This window comes from Eptesicus fuscus, chromosome 14 (assembly GCF_027574615.1).
Source record: "Eptesicus fuscus isolate TK198812 chromosome 14, DD_ASM_mEF_20220401, whole genome shotgun sequence".
NCBI classification, from domain to species: domain Eukaryota; kingdom Metazoa; phylum Chordata; class Mammalia; order Chiroptera; family Vespertilionidae; genus Eptesicus; species Eptesicus fuscus.
Window position 1 is genome coordinate 74755057 of NC_072486.1, and position 19679 is coordinate 74774735.

Genomic DNA, 19679 nt, shown 5'->3' on the forward strand with positions numbered 1-19679 from the left:
GAAAAAGAGCGTGGGCAAACTCCAATAGCAGACTTGGACAAAGGTTCCAACTCTGGACTGAAGTACTCTAAGAGGGCCATTAGGAGATAAGTTCATAAAGGTTTGAATAGAGACATAGAATGGATCTTTTTAGGTGAGAAATCTACTAACTAGATCTAATTTAAAAGCAAGAAAGGTGAGTAAAAGTAGCCACTGAAGCTTTATGAATTGCCTAATCAGAGTCATACTTTAGGAAGATTAGTAAATTTGTATACACTAGTAGTTCTCAATCCTGACTGCACTCTAACTCCCTTGGGCCGCTTTTTAAAAAACAGATTCCTAGGCCCCATCACCAAAGATTCTATTTCAGTTTAGGGGAGGGTTGCTTAGGTTATTCCACTGCACTTACATCCTTGAAAATCACTGTAGCATGGGAGTAACCGGGAGAACAGAGTAAAGAGAAAAAAGGAGACTTGGCATAGTAGAAGTAGATAAGAGTTTAACCAAATGGGTAACAAGATGGGAAAGGGGGTAGATGTGAGAAACTAACCAGAGGCTTGCACAGATAATTGGGAAGATGGGATTTGTGTGGATTTGACAGAAAACCTGAAGACCAGGAAAATAATGTATGAATTTAAAAAATTATATATATATATAGTAGATGTTTAGGCAGTGTGCTGGGCAATGGAGATATAATGAATTAGGAGATGCAACCCAGGCCTTCGTGGAGTTTACAGTCTAGTGGATGAGTTTAGTGTTGGATATTTGAATTTGCAAATCACAAATGAAGTTATAGCTAGAAAGAGTCATTTTCCTAAACTTGATTGCTAAATCCGACCAAATGACTAGGCTCACCAAAAGAGTGGAATATATGAAAAGAAGTGTCTCAAGTGGGGTCTGCTCAATTAGAAAGGATCAGAGAAGGAAGAGAAGCTAGATGATGTCAAGCCCTGGAAGCAAGGAAAGAGATTCAAACAGAAGTTGTTAGTCAACTGTATTAACATTCCCATCGAAAGGAAAAAAAATCCTGCACATGTACCATGCGGATTTCACAACAACTGAAAAACTCTGATACAAAACACATTTCAGCACATGGAAATAGAGGAACACCGACTTAGGACTAAATCCAGAGGCTAAGAACTAAAAAAATAAAATAAGGTCTTCAATGCTTAGTATTTTTAGTAAGCAAAACCATATTCAGATGGCAGTAAAATATAAATTAGAAGCATGCTAAACCAATATGTTCTAGATTTATGTAACATTTACTCAGCATTATCATAGAGAAAATGTAATCTTCCTGAGATCTGTTATTTTCAATTAAAATCTTTACTTTTTTAAACAACTCCAGATATCTTTGCACTGCTGCAGTCAACTCAAAGTCTTTCTGAGATTATCAACAGAAAAGGCTTTTATATAAACCCACTTGTACATGTGAAATCTCTCATCAGCAGAGTCCAACATAATTTGCTATCACTGTTATGTAGCTGACTGCCGCCAGGTGTCGTGCTAGTAGGCTTATTCAATTAGTAACTTTAATTGAAGCTGAATGAAATTAATTATATAATTTTGAGTTGTTCAAATATAATTCCATTAAAATTAATTCATGAAACCAGGGCATTATGAAGCATTGCTGACTAAAAGGTATGAATAGGTATGAGTAAAGCCTCTAGACACACTTGACTTAAATTTGAATCATGTCCAATATTCAAGTGCTAAACAGAGAACCTCTCAATTCTCCATTGAGTAAATGAAATTGTCACACAGATTTAGTACTGACCCTCTCCTAAGAGGAAAATAAAGTTCTTAATGCTCTAAATATTTATTAAGAAACAGTTTATCACATGTGTTATTGGTTTTATTTTTCAGTTTCCTTATTTGTGAAACTCTAGAATTAGGTGATCCCAGAATCCTTCTCAAATTAAAAAAAAAAAAACACTATCATTCTCATTCTCTAGCTTATTATGTTCATGAAATAATAAATGATATGTAATTACTACTAAATCACAATCATCAGTCTATCCAACTTTGCCTCCTTTAAAAACTAAATGTCTTGCCTCAAAATGTCAGGCTTTTGCTCCAATCCTCAGCACCCAGCCCAAAGCAAGGCTCAGAAAAGATTCCGTGTATAAAATTTAAATTGGCCACTGCCAATTCTCCACTCTATAAACGAAACTTCTGTGAGCACTTGACTATTCTATGACTTTCTAATGTATGTACGTCATTTTATGAACCTCTCTTTAATATTTAAGAAATACCTATATTGCAGCCTCATAAATGGTGCACAGTTACATCCAACATTGAAGAAATGTAGGGAGAGAGAACGAGATCTAATAGATAAACCCTTGTAAGGTGGCCACCATGATGTCCAGCCACAGAAACAACCTTACTACAACTTCCAATAGGTTAGGTCAGCCACTGCTCATCACAATGACGAAAGAGCGGTTTCTGATAGCAAATCTCTGCGATCACTGTAGGCTTGCTGTGTCACAGCTGTATTGCAGAAGCAGAGGCCATGGCCCTCAGGTTTAATCAGCTCCTTTCCGGATTTGTGGACGTTTAAAGTTGCAATTCAATTACCCCAGGGGCCTGAAAGACAAATCCTACAGGCAAGCAAGTGATTTCGATGATGCATGAAATCAGTCTACACCTTTCTACAAGATTTCTATATATACCTCCAACAAGCATTCCTACACAACTTCGCAATTTTCTCTTCAAAGGAAGACTTCATCATCTCAATTAGGGGCTAGTCTAAGTCAATGGTTCTCTTTGCCTTTTTTTTTTTTTACCTTTCTTGTAGCACTCTTTAAACATAAAAAATGCACAGAAGTCTCAATTTGGGTGGTGTGGGGGTACGGGGATGTCATTATCATATCTGGCCAGATTAAATGTAGGTTATTTGTTCTAAGTAAGTTCTTCTGCATTAAACAATTAGAGAAAACATAGAAGAGCCTATCAAATATTGATATACAGTATATAAACCTTGCTTCTTGTCACAGTATTCCAAGTAATCAGAAGATACAATTTTATCTAGTCACTAATTAATAGAGATATAAATCAGTTGTACTAATAGATGAATATATAATACTAGAGGCCCGGTGCATGAAAATCCGTGCACTGGAGGGGGTCCCGCAGCCAGGCCTGCCCCCTCTCACAGTCCGGGAGCCCTCAGGGGATGTCCTACTGATGGCTAAGGCCCGCTCCCCATGAGGAGCAGGCCTATGCCACAGTCTGGCCTCCCTCTGCAGGAGGCGACTGGGCCAATCAGGGGAAGGCACTGCCCCCATCACCCCGCTGCTGCTGCCTCTGGCCTCCCTCTCTGGCCGCTGTGGCTGCCAGCCCTCCTCGGCCCTCGCAGCCGCTGTGGCTTTGTCCGGAAGGACATCCGGAAGACATCTGGTCTATCCGGTCTAATTGGCATATCACCCTTTTATTAGTATAGAAGTTTTAGATATATTAAAATGAAAAGCGAAGACACTTTTAAAATAGCACACTAGACCAAAGTGTACTCTTATATCACTGGCATTTGCTTCTGAAAGGCTAGCTCCCAGGCATTCTAGTTTGCCCACTCTAAACACAGAAGTGCAGAAGAATCTTTGGATAAAGAAAAAAGTTTTGTCCCGGCAACAAATCCTCTAGCTGGGAAAACCAAACATACCTATAAAACAATCAAGCAACTACAAAACAAAAGATAATGAAAACTGACCTGGGTCATAATTCTGGCTCAAAGACTGACCAGCTGTGTGACTGGGGCTGGGCCTCATTCCCTTAAAGGGGAAATGAGGGCATTGAGCTGGATGCTTACAGAGGCCTTTCTTCGCTCTAAAATTCTGTAAATCTGACTCGGCACAAGATCTAAACAATAGAGCCAAACTTCATATCTACGCTGAAGGGCGTTTAGAATGGAGTAGAGGGAATCACTGAAAAGCCTTTGTAAGGCATTGAATTTGAGTTAAAAGTGACAAGCATGAATTAAGCAAAAGAATCAAAGAAAAAGAGTTCTAAATGATGAATTTAAATTCAATATGTCCTATTCAGAAATGACTGTCTTACGGGATCGATACTCTTTATTTTTTGCTATTTTTCTTAAGAAGGGCATGAATGGTAAGAAGCAATCTCTTTCCAATCTCGCTTATTCTTGCTGAAGGAGCATGAGAAAGATTCAGGTAAGTAGAATTTCCATTTAGCTGAAAATTCTATAATATGTTACCTAGTTGGCATTACCCAAATTTAAAACTTTGAGAATTTCACTTATCTCAGACAGCTCGGGAATACAATAACTGAAAGAGGATTAACAAGAGAAAAATCTAACTACATTAAAAATAAGTAAATTGGATAGTAATATGTGTAAAATATTATATGTGTCATAGAATAGTTACTCGGCTGGTATGCAGTTATTAAATAAATACAAATAAAAAATAAAATACTTCCTTTGGTTGAAAGAATACATTAATGAATTTTTGCAATTACAGTATTAACAATTTTCAAAGGACTTTTACATATAATATTTATTTGATCTTCAGAACTATGAATGATATAAAGAAAATGTTAGCTTAATTTTACTGATGAGAATACAAAAGTGGGTCTCAGAGATAGATATTCAGTTGGAAACAGGATGTTAACATCCAGAATTGGAAAGGATCTTCCAAGTTCAGCTAATTGAATATCCTACCTAATATACAAAGTCCCACTGCAATGCTCAGCCCTTCCCCAAAACTATAAGGAAAGGGAACACATTCTGTTCTTCAGTCAGTTGAGTTGGTTCATTAGGAACTTATTCTTCATTTGGAACATGCATCTGTTGTCAGGTAATTTGCAACTAGTTGCAGTTCTGCCCACAGTAGGTAGAAACAGTAAACTAAACTTTTCTGTAAGACAACCAATCCAATACATTACCTCAATAGATAAATGTTTTTAAATTGACAGTGAAGATGGAATTAGCTTGTCAAAGTTACTAATGAACTTTCAAATATAGTATAACATTATGTATAGTCCAAGGTTTTCCAAAAAGTAAGGACAATATAGTCGTTTGAAAGTCCAGTTATCTGAATCCTTCCTGATAATAACAAGACTCTCGTTTGGTTCTCTTGTACAGAAATACTATCCCTAAATTGTACTTTGCACTGGAGAAGTGGTTAAGAGCACAGAATCTTGAAATTATGGTGTGGTCCACCACTAGAGATATGGATCCTGGGAAAGTTCATCTTTGTCAGATTCTTCATCTGTACAATGGGAATAACAAGAATTACCTACATCATAAGGTGGGTGTGGAAATAAATGGAACCATGCCTGGAAAGCAGAGTGTCTGGTATGTAATAAAGGCTTGGTTCACACTTGCTATGACTAAGTGTTACTGCAATAAGCACCTTTTTAAATCCTACTATAAATTTATCCGTGAGAGGCAGTTGAGGGCAGTATCTATTCATAATCCCTAAGTAAAAAACCATAGCTGTTTCCAGACTGAATATAAGGGAAACAACTGCTTCCTCCAAGAAGCTGCATATTATTTTTTCCTTATGGACAATGAAAACCATATCAAAGAAAACACTTCATTCTGATTCAACTTTACAGACAAAATTGAATAAGTGGTTTTGACCCTACAGTCTAAGTTTGTACATTTTGATTTTCCCCAGTTTCAATCTCCTAGGCTACCTATATTTTCATTTTCCTGTTTTAATCTTTTTTTTACTAGTAAATGTAGTCTTATAAGCCACCTCAAATATTTTACTAAATTAGGCAAAGGAATGTGTAAATGCAAAAACTGGTCATCAAATACATTTTCTATAGTTATCCTTACTTTATATGCTTACTTCATGAAAGACATATAAATGACAGCACTTAGCAGCTATCCTTATAAAATCTTATGAAACCTCATAAAATATAATCAGTGTAAAATACCTTTATTTCTTATAGAAAGGACTATACACAGCTTTTTTTGTGTTTACATTTTGGGCCTTTTGCATGTTAGATCTCATCTACTTCAATTAAATATTTGATGATAACTTAGGACAGACTAATTTGTTATCTATATAATATGTATATTTTTGTTATGTAATATATATTCATATCTCTTTTATCTGTAAACAAAGTTGCTTTAAGCAATTTCATTTTTACTCTTCCATTCAAATACCATCATTATTTCAGATGATTTATGTGTATTCTGGTTTATGAAATCTCAAGCAATCTGAGACCAAAATATCTGGGAAACATTTTTTAAAAACTCTGGGCCTGTATTTCCCAGAGGCTCAGAACAATGTGGAAATCTACAAATGCTTCCCAAATGTAACCTTTAAAAAACCAAAAAAAAGGCAGCATTCAGGAAGACCTGAGGCTCTGGAATTTTACCTCTTCACTGATCAAAAAATAAATAAAAAGTTCCTCAAGCCAAATGACCTTTAAGAAAACCTACCTGCTTTGTCTAATGTTCTAGAAAAGATTAAAATCTCAGTGTCCAAAAAACATGTTGAGTTAAAGCAGTTTTAACAGCTGAATAAGCATATGCATAAAGTTTCATAATTTTATAAATATAAAAAGGCTATTCTATCACGGACATACTGTAAATGTTTGTAAATGAATTAAATGCTTAGATCAATGTAATTAATCAAGTAATTGTTATTACCAATATTTTGAAAAATAAGACAGCAGAATCTAAAATGCATTCCTTCAAAGAGCTTCATATGCTTTTAAAAGCTGATAGAGCCCTGGCCAGTGTGGTTCAGTTGGCTGGAGCATTGTCCTGTACACGAATACCAAAAGGTCATAGGTTTGATTCCTGGTCAGGAAATCCAGGTTCAACCCACCCCATGTCGAGTACGTACTGGAGGCAACCAATCAATGTTTCTCTTTCACATCCATGTCTCTCTCTTCCTCTCTCCCTCTAAAATCAATAAAAACATATCCCCAGGTGAGAATTTAAAAAAATAAATGAATAAATAAAAGATATGGTGTGTTTAGATCCAAAAGAATTAAAAAAAAATGACTTGGATTCAACTAGTTTAAAGGTTGGGAGTGGGTAAAGAGGAGTGGGTCATATATACAGCAAAGTGAAAAACAATTACAAAATTACATGCATAGGCAATTGAATATGAATATGAATATGATAGGTACAAACTGCAGTATTTGTTTAAGTAATATCTCAATAAACAAGAGCTCTAAATAAATGGGAGGAGGGGGGAATTAGGCACTTTCCACTTCAAAAAAGTAGTGGGAAGGCTAAATGACAGCAGGCTGATATGGGGACCAAGACACATTATGTCAGTCATCTTAATCCCCTGCACCTTTTACATCTAAATCTAAAGTTCCTTATCTTAAAAGTATTTTTTCAGGGTGACTGACCCTGAGGTATATTAAACCCCTGCCTTCTCAATTACAGGTTCAGTTTTGCTCTGTCTACCAAGTATACTCATGCTAAAACCAAACACAGACTCATGGAATTTGCAGTTTGATGGGCTCATAAAGTTCTCTGATAACACGAATTCAGATAAAAACATTCACCATCCAACATCCCCAAGAATAAGCCAAGGAGAGTAGTGATAAGTACTTCCAGGAAAAGGAAACCAGCCTCAGCAGGCAGTTTATTTCAGTTTGGGAATACTTAATTTTTTAAAGACTTTCTTCGCAATCATCTAAAATCTACTTCCCTATAGTTTTCGCTGATTCACCATATTTTGCTCTGTGCAATTCAAAGTCTAATCTCCCCTCTGTGTGACAGTCTCACATTAGAAAAGATCTCCTGTTTTTGTCTTTATCTTCTCTTTGTTAAATACCCTCAATTAGATCAATGGTTTTTCAGAGCCTTCGGACAGTCTTATCACTCTTGTCTAGAGAGCTATCATGAGAGTCTCCTTAATGCCTGCTGAAATCCAGCTGCCATATCTATGGCAGGTCCCTTACTTTGCAGTCAATGAGCTCTATTACTGAAAGAAAACTGAGAACTCGGCCATCTTCCCCTTTTGAAAATGACACCACACATTCTTCTTTAGCTCACTGTTTTAAGTGCCGCAATTTTTAAAACTTTTGTTACCTCTCAGTTAACAAGTGATTTTACCAAGAACACTTTCTTTCCCTCTGGTTAATAAGAATGAAGGACAAAGGAAATCAAAAGTGAACGAAAGGGGGTTCACCTATAAAGGCATTTCAAAGGTGCAATTTGAATCTTATCACACATAAGGTAACAATAAGAGAATTAGAAGCATATTGAAATGTATTTCTTAGACTTCAGAATGATGACTATGGATCAGAAGCCAGGGGCTGTGCCGTTACCGGTAATTTTTCTAAGGTCCAAACCTGGAAGCCCCTCATTAACTCGCTAACTCAGCATCTTGCCTTCTGGGCCATCCCTCTGGGACGCTGTCTTCTCTGGTTCAGTAATCTGGTTCCGTTACTTCCAAGAGAACAACTTGTAGATCCAGGACCCTAGCCCTGATTCCTGTCCTGACCTAAAGATTCAACGTTTTAACTCTACATGAATGTATCTTTAGCAAATCAAAATCAACATTTCCTAAATTTCATCTCCACTTCTCTTAAGTCTCTGCCCATTTCTCCAACTGTGGTCCACATCTTGGTCTATCTTAGTCAACGGTATTCACAGAATCATTTTTAAGTCTATTTTCCCCTTATTTCCCCTGCTCTAACATAATCAAGTACGACATCCTGCTAGTTACAACTTCTTGATTTTTCTCAAATCTGTACTTCCTTTTCTATACCCACTAACAGTGTTTCAATCCTGTTCTCCTCCAACCACAAACACTCTCCTGACACAAAGCATGAGTACATTACTCTTTAGCTCAAGCATTTTGCATATTGTTGAAAAACCAATATAGTTTATTTTGACATTCTACATGTTAATGTGGCAACTCCTATACCTTTTACATACTCTCTAATTTCATCTTACAGTTCAGAGAGAGAGAAATAGTACAAACCCTCAGAAAACCCTACTAAAATCCTGCAGGTTTCTTGGGTGATGGAAGAAATAAGAACAGCGAAGGTCTGTGTTCATGGAGACCCAAAAGGTCAAGGGCTGGCCTGGCCCCCACCAAAAAACAGAAGGAATAGAAAAAGTGATTAGAGGAAGCTGGTTCTTTGGCACTGGGCCACCTACCTACAGAGGGCCTGTCACCTGCTCAACCAAAAGATGCCTGTCTGCCTGAATTTTAGTGCTCAACTCTGCATAATCCCAACCAAAAACATTTACAGACTGTGTACTCTTCAGCTGGGAACACCAGAAGCTCAACCCAGACAAAAACCAACTCTTTTTGCCATCCTGAGCCTCTCTCAACCTCTACGTGTATGCGCTCCATTGTGTACCAGTCAGCTGGCAACTGGCCATGAACTAATCTCTCATACGGTTCTTGTGGTAATAGTGAATTGACACTTAGAGAAGGGACTGCAATTTAATTTGGTACATCCTCTCTCTCATCGAGTTTATAAATTCCTTGTGGGCAAAACTATGTATTAAACATCTTTAATCTTCAAAAGACTTTGTACATTGGAGGCACACACAAAAATAGTTGTTGACAGGGTTTCTCCTTCAGATAAATGTGTTGATAATAAATTATACGTGCTAGCATGAAAAATTATCTCAGACTTTATTTCTGAAACTACTGAAAACTCAGACACAAAAAAAGCACATGCATATGAATCATCTTACTTCAGAACACGTGGGTGTGAATCTGAAAACAGAAGTATACTGCAAGCAGAAACCACAAAGGAAATTAATGTTAAAATAACTCTTCATAGTTTCTACTTAGTGAACCCTAAGTTATTAGAATTATAATATAGAAAATATGACTCAACTTCAAAAGTTTAGGCTGAAAAGTTTACCTCAGAGTACGTACACTGTTAAAAAATATGTATGGAAAGTTTAAGTAACTTCAGTAAAGTGTTAATGCAAAGGGTTCAGAGAGGGAACAAAGAGAGAGACAGGGAGCCAAAAGGGGAAACACTGGTGCATAAGCATCAACTGATCAAGACACAGGACAAGGTGCAGCATCTTTAATCCTGATTAAACAAGTCGCCCAAGTTAAACTGGCCACATTTAGAATCTAGTCAGTGCTGGATCAGTGCTCCTTTAATACAAACTGAACATAGACTTTTGGAAATAAAAAAAAATCACATCCCCTGCCTTTACAAAGTAGAATAATTACAGTCAACTCAGAAAGACAACTTGGCTGCTTTTTCTCTCTTTTTGTTATTGTTCTAGTAATTTTCCATTTGCAAATGGCATAATTTTAGATTGTGTCAATTTATGTTTCCATAATCTTCTCTAATCCTTTATTATTATAAAAATACAATGCTCCTGCTCTGGCCGCAATGGTTCAGTTGGTTGAGCATCAGCCCATGTACCTAAAAGTTACAGGCTCCATTCCTGGTCAGGGCACATACCCAGGTGGAGGGTTCGATCCCTAGTCAGGATATGTGCAGGAGGCAATCAGTTGGTGTTTCTCGCTCACATAGATATTTCTACACCCCCCCCCCTTCCTCTTTCTCTAAAATCAATACAATGTATTTTTTTTAAAAAATTACAAAGCTACTCAAATAATTGCACACTGTTATTAGACCTTTCCATGAAATCACTTCAACAAAATCCAGGAAATAGGGTTGAAAGAAACAGGCAAGTCCCTTACACACCCAAAAATTCCACAGCTTCCCCAGGAGCCCTGTGAAGGTCACTCAGTTATACTGTACATTAAGTCCTTGAATGTGAACTAACCAGACAAGGCCAGCGAGGTATGATTCTTGCTGGCCAGAAACCTTAACCCACAGCGCTTGTGGTTTCTTTGGTTTCCCAAGCAGCCTGAAACACAAGATCAGTTAAGCACATGCGCACTCTTCCCACACATGCAGGATCCTCCTCCCTTGTCCCCCTACTGCTACCACCTTGCCAACCTCCAACCTTGCACAAACTTCAAAACTCCATTCTCTTTTCCTCCATTCCTAAGCTCCTGCATGCTCCTTGCTGAGAGGCAATCCACTGTACTGATCGTGTCCACTAGCTAAGCCCTTGGTGTTACTGAGCAGCCCTTTTTTTGCCCCAGATTGAATCCCTCCTGAATTCTTCATTCTTCTAGGTCTTTTCTACACATCTCAAGTTTCTTGACTCATCCTAACACCCTTAAATATTCTTTTTCATATCAAATTTTCTCTAGATTATCCCTCAGACTTTTCTCTCATCCTCATTTCAAAGGGGAACATTGCCAACTTTTCTAAGAATGGTCTGTCTCTTCATCTCATTCCTTCCCAGAATTCTACTCTCACTTAAAAACATCTACCGTGCCACTGCTCCACTCCACGCACTTTCACCTTTAACCTCTCTCTATCCCTGGCTTTCTTTCTATTAATGTGTGATGAGCATGCTCAAAATCCACGCATCCAAAAGAATACACTGTTTCTTCTTTAAAACACCACAACTCTCTCATCTTCCATGACCACTAAACATCCAATGCTTCTGTGACCAATCCTAATAGACTCTTCTCTATTCTTTTCCTTCTCCTCTCTAAGGTATAGTCATTCCCCCAAATATGGACCTCAGTCCTCTCTTTCACTCTTGTGGGAATCCATCAGCTATCTGGTGATGAACTCTTTTGATCTTGACCCTCACCACTCTCCTAGTTACAAACTCCCTTTTTCCATGGCCTACCGTACTTTCCGGCGTATAAGATAACTGGACGTATAAGATTTTCCTGGGTTAAAAAGCTGTTTTATACGCCGGAAAATACGGTATATTGGACTATATTGATGGGATTACATATAATGGATTAGATATATTGGACTACTGTATTTTCCGGCATATAAAATGACTTTTTAACCCAGGAAAATCTTATACGCCTCGTGGTCTTATACAACGGAAAATACGGTATTCTTATCATGGCTAGGATAAGTTCTGTGGAACCAAAATGATCAAAAGAAGACTCAACAGCTACTCCTACATTTCCACTCAAGCTGAAAAGCAAGCCTACAGATTACCTTAAATTTCTGCCTTTTCACCATCTCCCATATTTCTGCCTTTTCACCACCTGCCCAACCATATCAATTCAATTCAATATGATTTGGATACTGTGATCAGTTTTAGGAAATTCAAAGATGGATAAGTAAAAATCAATGCCCTCTCGGGCTCTCACAGCTAGGTAGAGCTCTTACTTTTGCTATTGTTCTTAAATCTGGTTTCTCAATTCCAGTCACACAGGGAGAACTGTTCAGGTTATTATAACATCCCCCTGAATAATCACTGCCTTTACTCTTGCGTCTCCCTCCAAAATCATCCTTTGAATTGCTACCAGATTTATTTTCTTAAAAGCCCCACATTGATTCTGTCCTTCCCATTTTCAAGAACTTTTAAGGGCCTACCAACCACTACCTAGGGAAAGAATATACAAACTCCTCAGCAGGGAAATCAGGACTATCCTCAAAATGACTTTAACCTATCTTTACAACTTTACCCCATTTTCTGTTCCTTCACACAATCCATACAACTTCTCAGTGAAGTATTTAGCATTCTGTAATAATCCCCTCCAAGCCTTGCTTTCAATTACTTCTTTCCACAGAGCTGAGTCCTATGACCATGCTTCTAGGTCAAAATCAAATTAAACATTTCCTTGAGGTTTTTCCAAATGCCCCAGCTAGAGATGCTTTCTCTCCCATGTTCTGCCATCACGCTTTCTTTGTGCCTCTATTACAGCAACCATCAGCCCATATGTATTATAGGTATGTGTGAATATATGTGTTTCTCCCATCATCCTGCAAGTCCCAGATTCCATTAGTCAATCTGTTTCTCTGGGTACTCGTCATATATCAGGGTTCATTCATTCTCTCTCCCTACCTTTTCCCTCTCTCTCTAGAAAGATGAGATGATGACAGATAGATAGATAGATAGATAGATAGATAGATAGATAGATAGATGATAATAGATGATAGATAGATAGATAGATAGATGATAGATAGATAGATAGATAGATAGATAGATAGATAGATAGCTAGATGATAGATAGATCCTGAACATTTATAGAGCATCTCAGTAGGGTAGAAATCAACAATGTAAAGTGAAACAAAAAGGATATGATAGAGATGCAAATCAATATTAAAATTAAACCTCAATACAAGTGAGTTACAAACACACATATACTTTTCCTATTCCCATCCTTCTTCACCCTGACCCCAAAACTGTTCCTTTTCATTGTCTTTTGCTGCCCTGATTCACACTTGTTCTGGACAGCAATCAAGCCCTCCATTTACCCAATCATTTATTCAACAAATATGTATTAGGACCTATTTTAAGGTTAGTAGTACTACCTATCTAACTCAAGATTTTACCCTATCATCTCCTTCCTTAACATGCCAGCCACCAGATCAGCTCATATCATGCTATCCTCTAGAACGTTTTTCCATGGTTCTCAGCTCAAACAGTTTAAACTTTCCAAACACTTTCTTAAATTTAAAGGCATCTTCTTTAATCACTTCCTTCCTTCCTCCCTCCCACCTTCCCCTCTTAGTTTTTTTTTTCCCCCAGCTACATCCTCTTCTTACCCATGTGATTCTTTTTCTTAGCAAAAGGAAATATACCTAGCTGATAAGCCTTACAATTTTGTAACCACAGTATCCTTATAAAATGCACATTAGTTCTGTTAGACATAAAAAGGAATTGGGAGTATAAGTTCTAAGGTGCTTGAAAATGCCCCTAAATTATCTTCCAAATCTAGACAAATTTCTATAGTTTTTTAATTAAGCTTGTCCTTGCTCAAGCTCCTATATTCAAAAGTGTTCCAAAAGAGTCTCTATTCAACTTAGTAGTTTTATTTTTGGTTATTAATATTTGGTTGCCAGTATAATGTTCTCTATGATTTATCATTATAAACATATAACACTAAATACAATTTAATTCCAACAATCTTTGAGATATATAATGGAACTGAATATAATTTATCACTCTGTTTCTATGAGAAAAGGCAGTCCGGGTTCCAAAATTCCAACTCACAAATGACAACTCATGTGCAAATTAGGGACTTATTTCCTTATTATTCCATAAAACTGGGATCATCAAAGAGAAGTATAGGGTGGCAAGACAAGAATATCTACTAGGTGGTAGAAGAAAATAGTAACAAATCTATTTACCTAATTATTTTTATCTCATCCTTTTTAATTTTTATTTATGTATTTTTTGCTAATATTCAAAATATATTCATATTCAGTACATATAATTTTAAAAATAAACTTTTTAAGGATGAATTCTCAGAACTATGTTTTAATTAGAGTATGTGATGAACATGCTGGAACACAAATAAAAAATATACATACGTGGAATGATATGATTTAAAGTCTGGAACTTGAAAAGAGAACTTTTTTAAAGTTTCTTGACGTTTTTCTACTAACAGAATACTTTTTAAAAATCTATCAATTTCTACAGATAAAAGCCTCTAAAACAATGACTATCAACTAGAAATAAAGTGCACCTGCAACTTGTAAAAAAATGCAGATTCTTGAGTCTCCCACCAGGAAATTCAGAGCCAACAATTCCAGTGGCCTTGAGATTAGGATAATATCTCAACACTCCTGACATTCTGGGCTAGATCATTCTTTGTTGTGAGGGGCTGTCCTGTCTGTGTGAGATGTTTAGCATTATCCCTGTCCTCTACCCACCAGGTGCCAGGATCACCCACCCATTCCCAGTTATGACCACAAAACCTGTCTCCAGTCTTTGATAATTGTCTCCTAGAGGGCATAATCTTCCCCAACTGAGAACCAGAGATAGAAGTTGTCCAAACATGACACACTTTGAGAAACACCACCCTTAATCAAAAGGATAAAATAATATGACAAAAACTAGAAGAATAGAGATATTATGCCGAAACTGGTTTGGCTCAGTGGATAGAGCATCGGCCTGCGGACTGAAAGGTCCCAGGTTCGATTCCGGTCGAGGGCATGTACCTTGGTTGTAGGCACATCCCCAGTGGGGGCTGTGCAGGAGGCAGCTGATCGATGTTTCTCTCTCATTGATGTTTCTAACTCTCTATCCTTCTCCCTTCCTCTCTGTAAGAAATCAATAAAATATATTTTAAAACAAAATAATAAATAAATAAAGAATAGAGATATTATAAGCATACATTGGATCCAGTGAAATAAGCAGTCTTCTCATAAAGGATATCTGATTAGCCACTATAAATTCCTGACAAGTCAGCTATGCTTCTAAGTCAAATCTCTTCTCCTGTAATTTCAACGTGAAGATTTTCTCCCTCGCTTCTATTTTAAATTATTTTTAATTAACTTCACTGGCATTTTGCATCCTGCTATGAAAAGTCCGCCTAATAATCTCAGAGGACACTCCCAGGAGAGAAGAGTGCATTAAATCACACATTATCACATTAAAGTATATCCCAGCACTCCAGCCCAACAGGCTAAGTCTTGACAAATGCAATGAGGTGGGGGTGGGGTGTACTGGGATGGGAACAGGCTCAAGTGATTCACAGTATCCAAACCCCATTATCTTTAATTCATCCTTCTATTGGGAAAAGTTGTATTGATTCTCTGCTTCAACCACATTTATCACCATGACATATAATATACTTTACAATTTGTGCTTCCACCCTGGTTTCTAGTGACTGGGTATGAGACCTTGGGCAAGTCACTTAAATTCTCCAGGCATCGTTTCCAAAAAATGAGTCAGTTGAACTAAATTATTTCTAAAGATCCTTCTAGTTACAAGTTACAAATTTATGAATGAAGCACTTAATTAAAAGGTTCTTTTCAACTATATGGATTCTAATAACTATAGCATCAATAAAACAACTACTTATATTTTCAGTGTTGATAGCAAAATTAACTTTAAGATGCTTAATCTAAAACAATAAAAATGACACTTGGATGAACCATGTTTATAAGATCCATTCTCTCTTAAAACAAAAATAAATTTGACCCAAATTGTCCTTCACCTATCAAGATACTTACACAGCTATTTTGCATAAGATGGCAAATCAAATCAATCTTTCAGAAGTTAGTCACAAATAGGGAAATAGTTTGAAAGTGTACCTTTACTTTTTATTCTCCATAACAGAGATCACAAATCAGCTGCTCAGAGGCCGTTTGCAGCCTGCAGGTGTGGTTGTTTTGCTTGGCTTAGACAATAATTGCATTTAATTAGTTGACAACTCTTAAAAAGGGAGATATGTTACATAAAAATCTGTATTTCTGGTATCTTGTGAAACATTGAAAATTATTTAATTTACCTTTATCATTGAAAGTATTACAGATGTCCCTTTTTTCCCCCACTGACCCCTTCTAGCCCTCACCACCCCCTGCCCCAAGTGTCTGTGTCCATGAGTGATGCATATATGCAAATAAGTTATCTGGTTAATCTCTTCCCACACACCTGCCCTCTGAGATTCCACAGTCTGTTCCATGCTTCTGTTTCTGGATCTATTCTGTTCATTTTGTGCTTTAGATTCCACACAGGATGAGATCATGTGACACCTGTCTTCCTCTGACTGGCTTATTGTGGGGAAATATTAACCCAAATGACAAAGATGAGCTGGAGCTGAAAAGTATCTCCTCCTGGCTCAGGAGCTCTCCAGGGCCCACAATCGCCACTGCTCCCTATCTTCTGATACCCATCCTGGTTCCCTCTTACAGACTGGAGTATATGAGCTTATGTCCTTGCTCTGTAACCATTTTCCAAATTCACAAAAAAGATTTTTAATGTTTTCAAAGCAATAGAATTTTGCTCGCAGAATCACAGCGAAAGGGTAGACATTTTAAAGAGACAGAGCTATGCTCACAATAAGGGAAACCTTCCTAATAATGCTATTGTTGAAGGTATTACAGATGTCCTCTTTTTTTCCATGTAGAATGCACTACACTGTAGGTTTCTAACTAACCACGTAAAAGAATGGAGAAAGGAATTCTAGACTTGAGGGGGAGTTCAGACTAGAGAACCGCCTAAAATTACCTTCAACTTTACCGTTCTCTATCTTTGGTCAGTAGTATAGAGCTCATATGCATAGGTCATAATATCATATGTCTTCATACATATATTTAACTTTGCAAAAGACATTGTGTTTTATAAAACATTCAATTTTTCTCACTGATTTTAATATGTCATTTTAAAATTAATTTCAATTAACTAAGCAGCCACATCCTACCAGAGAATTATTAAGCTATTCTTCAGAAAAGATAAAAAATTCAAGGACATAGGGAAAAGAATTCGAGGAAGGGCTAAAGAGTTGAGTTGCCTGCTAGGAAGCCTTCTTCACCAGAGTGCTTACCAGTAAAATCAACCTAGCCATCCAAGGAAGCCTACATCTTGCAGCTTTTTCTCTACCCACTCTCTTCAACAATGTTTTTTTCTTTCAATACACCTTATGAAATCTGCCTGAGACCCAGTATTTTAACAAGATCCTGATCATTTTATTTTTAAAAAAATCAACTTTACCTTCTAGTTACAATTAAATTGATACCTATTTAAAAGGATGCTGTGATTCGAAGTAAAACTAATTTAAAAAACAATTTTGTTGCTTAAGTTAAGCCAATTTTCAGTTAAAATCGAACCCAAGAGTTTCCACACTGATACTGTGTGTGTTGCATGAAGCCAAGATGAGTCTTCAGCCCATTCTGCTTCTTCCAGTCAGATCATGTGATACCTTACAGCATGATGTCTGCACAATTAGATCCAGTATCACTGTAAGGTCTTTTAGGTGATTTTAAAATGCCTACTATTCAAGTTGGACATGGTAAACATCAAAAAAGTCCCAAATCAATCGTGTTTCCAGTGTTTGAAGCTGATTTTTGACATAAGGAAGCATTATTTAACAATAGTGATTAACAGCTGAACTGTGAACATAAAAAGCCCATCAATGAGTCTCTGACTACAGGGGACCTGCCTAAGGGCAGGAAAATGATGGTGTTGGCAACACAATGTGTAAAACAGGAGCTGCTTCTGGAAACTGGTTTTTCATTCTAGTTCTCTCATTTTCTCCTATTTTATCTGTTTAGAAAAAAAAAACAAAAAACACGACTTCCTCTTTAGAAGCACAAAACAACAACAACAATGATAAACATAATTCAATTTAACAGCCTACATGCCAGAACCTTTTGACTCAGCCATGGATGTCTTCTGCTTTTACCATTCACTTCTTTTCCAATTTTTGCTGCCTTTAAAAATAATATGCCAAAGACCCCACTCCATTACTGTTGGGGATAGGGAGGTATCACATATACTTAACATCAAGAGTATAAAGTAGGTTTTTGAGCTCTGGAAAGTCATTGAGTTCATGTCAATGTCAAAAGCCTTTAAATAAAAACCACCCTAAGGTGAAAATATCTCAAGAGGAGGAAGGTCCTTGCTCTTCCATGGTCGCCTCTGGAAACCTGCTGTTACCTTTAAGAACAGAAAGACAACTGCCTTATTTACAAGCTTGTTGTGGAGGCTTCTCAGAAACAAGAGACTTTTCTCAGATAGACTGTACGTGTTTACACTTCACAGAGAACACAGAGCACCTATTTCATTCCTGGAAAGTGTTTCTTTAAAGGAATATTTATTTTAAAGCAAAAGTTGTTGAACACGTATGCATGAGCCATTCCAAAGGAGCTGGGCACAGAAGCCTGGATTATAACCCCAGGTGCAGAGCGGCCCCCAAGAAACAGCAAGATATGAAGGGAACGCGTGCTTGTGCAGGGACGTGGGCAGGCCTGGGGCTGCTGAAGACAGGAAAGCTCAAGAGTGGCAGCGGAGAACTGTCTCAGAGCTCACACCTTCGAGGCCCCTAAACGCATAAGCTCCAGAAAGAAGCAATCCGGCCATCCCGCCGCTCCACGGCCAAAGGCAGGGGGAGTGGAGGGGCCAGGGATCCCGCCCTCTTATCCGGTGCGGGGCCGGGGCAGGGACCCTGGAGGACTGGCTTTGCGCACAGAACACTGTGCAAAAGTTCACAGCTCCCAGCAGGCACAAGCCCTCCCCGCACCCCGGTCCACACACACACATGCACACCCCAATCCGTACATGTGTGAGCACACTGTGCAAAGCAACAGCAGCGAGGAAGCTAGCAACCTGCGAGCGCGCACTCACCCTGGGCCGGGGCGCCCAGGCGGCCCTCGCCAGCTTCGGCCCCCGGTCGGGGCCCCGGACCCAGGGCTTCGCCGGCGTCGGACATGGGCCGCTCCCCCGACAGCTGCCTAGCTGGCCGCCCCGCCGGCGCTGCGCGCAGGGACCGGGCCGCTTCTGGACGGGAGGAAAGGAGTTGCTGCCGCCGAGCTCACCACCCTGCACACCATTCCCTCCCCCTCCGCTGCCCTCCCCCAAACCCCACCCCGGGGAAGTTTTGATTTGAAACCAGGGAGAAGAACGGATCGCCCGGCCAGCTGACGGCAGCGGAGCCTCAGGAAGTTACTGGGGGGCTGGGGGGAGGGGGGTGCTCCAGGGGAGCGGGGAGTGGACTTGGGAGAAACTCCAGGGGAAGGACTAAGCCCTCTCCTCCTGGCCCGGGAGACCACCACCTACCTCGGCATCCTCCCACCCACAACTCGCTCAAAGCCCATTTCTCCTCCTCTTCCGCCCGGAAAAGTTAGTGAGGCTCCGGCCAAGCTCGCATCTCGCCCCGGGGGCCCGACGGTGGGGGTCGCCCCCGCCGGTCCCGCCCGCCTCCCTCCCTGCGGCGCAGCGCGGCGGCGGCGGCCTCGGGCCGGGCTGCCCCCCCGGACCGCGGCCCCGCCCCGTCCCGCGG

The 19679-nt window shown here is 38.9% G+C and overlaps 1 protein-coding gene across 3 annotated transcripts in view; it reads right to left on the reverse strand.

The window, feature by feature from the left end:
- MDFIC (MyoD family inhibitor domain containing) overlaps window positions 1-19679 on the reverse strand; it is an 81733-nt gene that overhangs the window by 61919 nt on the left and 135 nt on the right. Inside the window, exons 1-2 of one of the 3 annotated variants that reach the window (XM_008152414.3) lie at window positions 19457-19518; window positions 19025-19177 (exon numbers count right to left, since the gene is read on the reverse strand). In XM_008152414.3, coding sequence (XP_008150636.1) covers window positions 19025-19109 — 85 coding nt within the window. In that variant the 5' untranslated portion in view covers window positions 19110-19177; window positions 19457-19518. Of the gene's footprint in view, window positions 1-19024; window positions 19178-19456; window positions 19519-19679 lie in introns of those variants that run through there. The other 2 variants (XM_054726226.1, XM_054726225.1) reach the window with 2 other exon arrangements.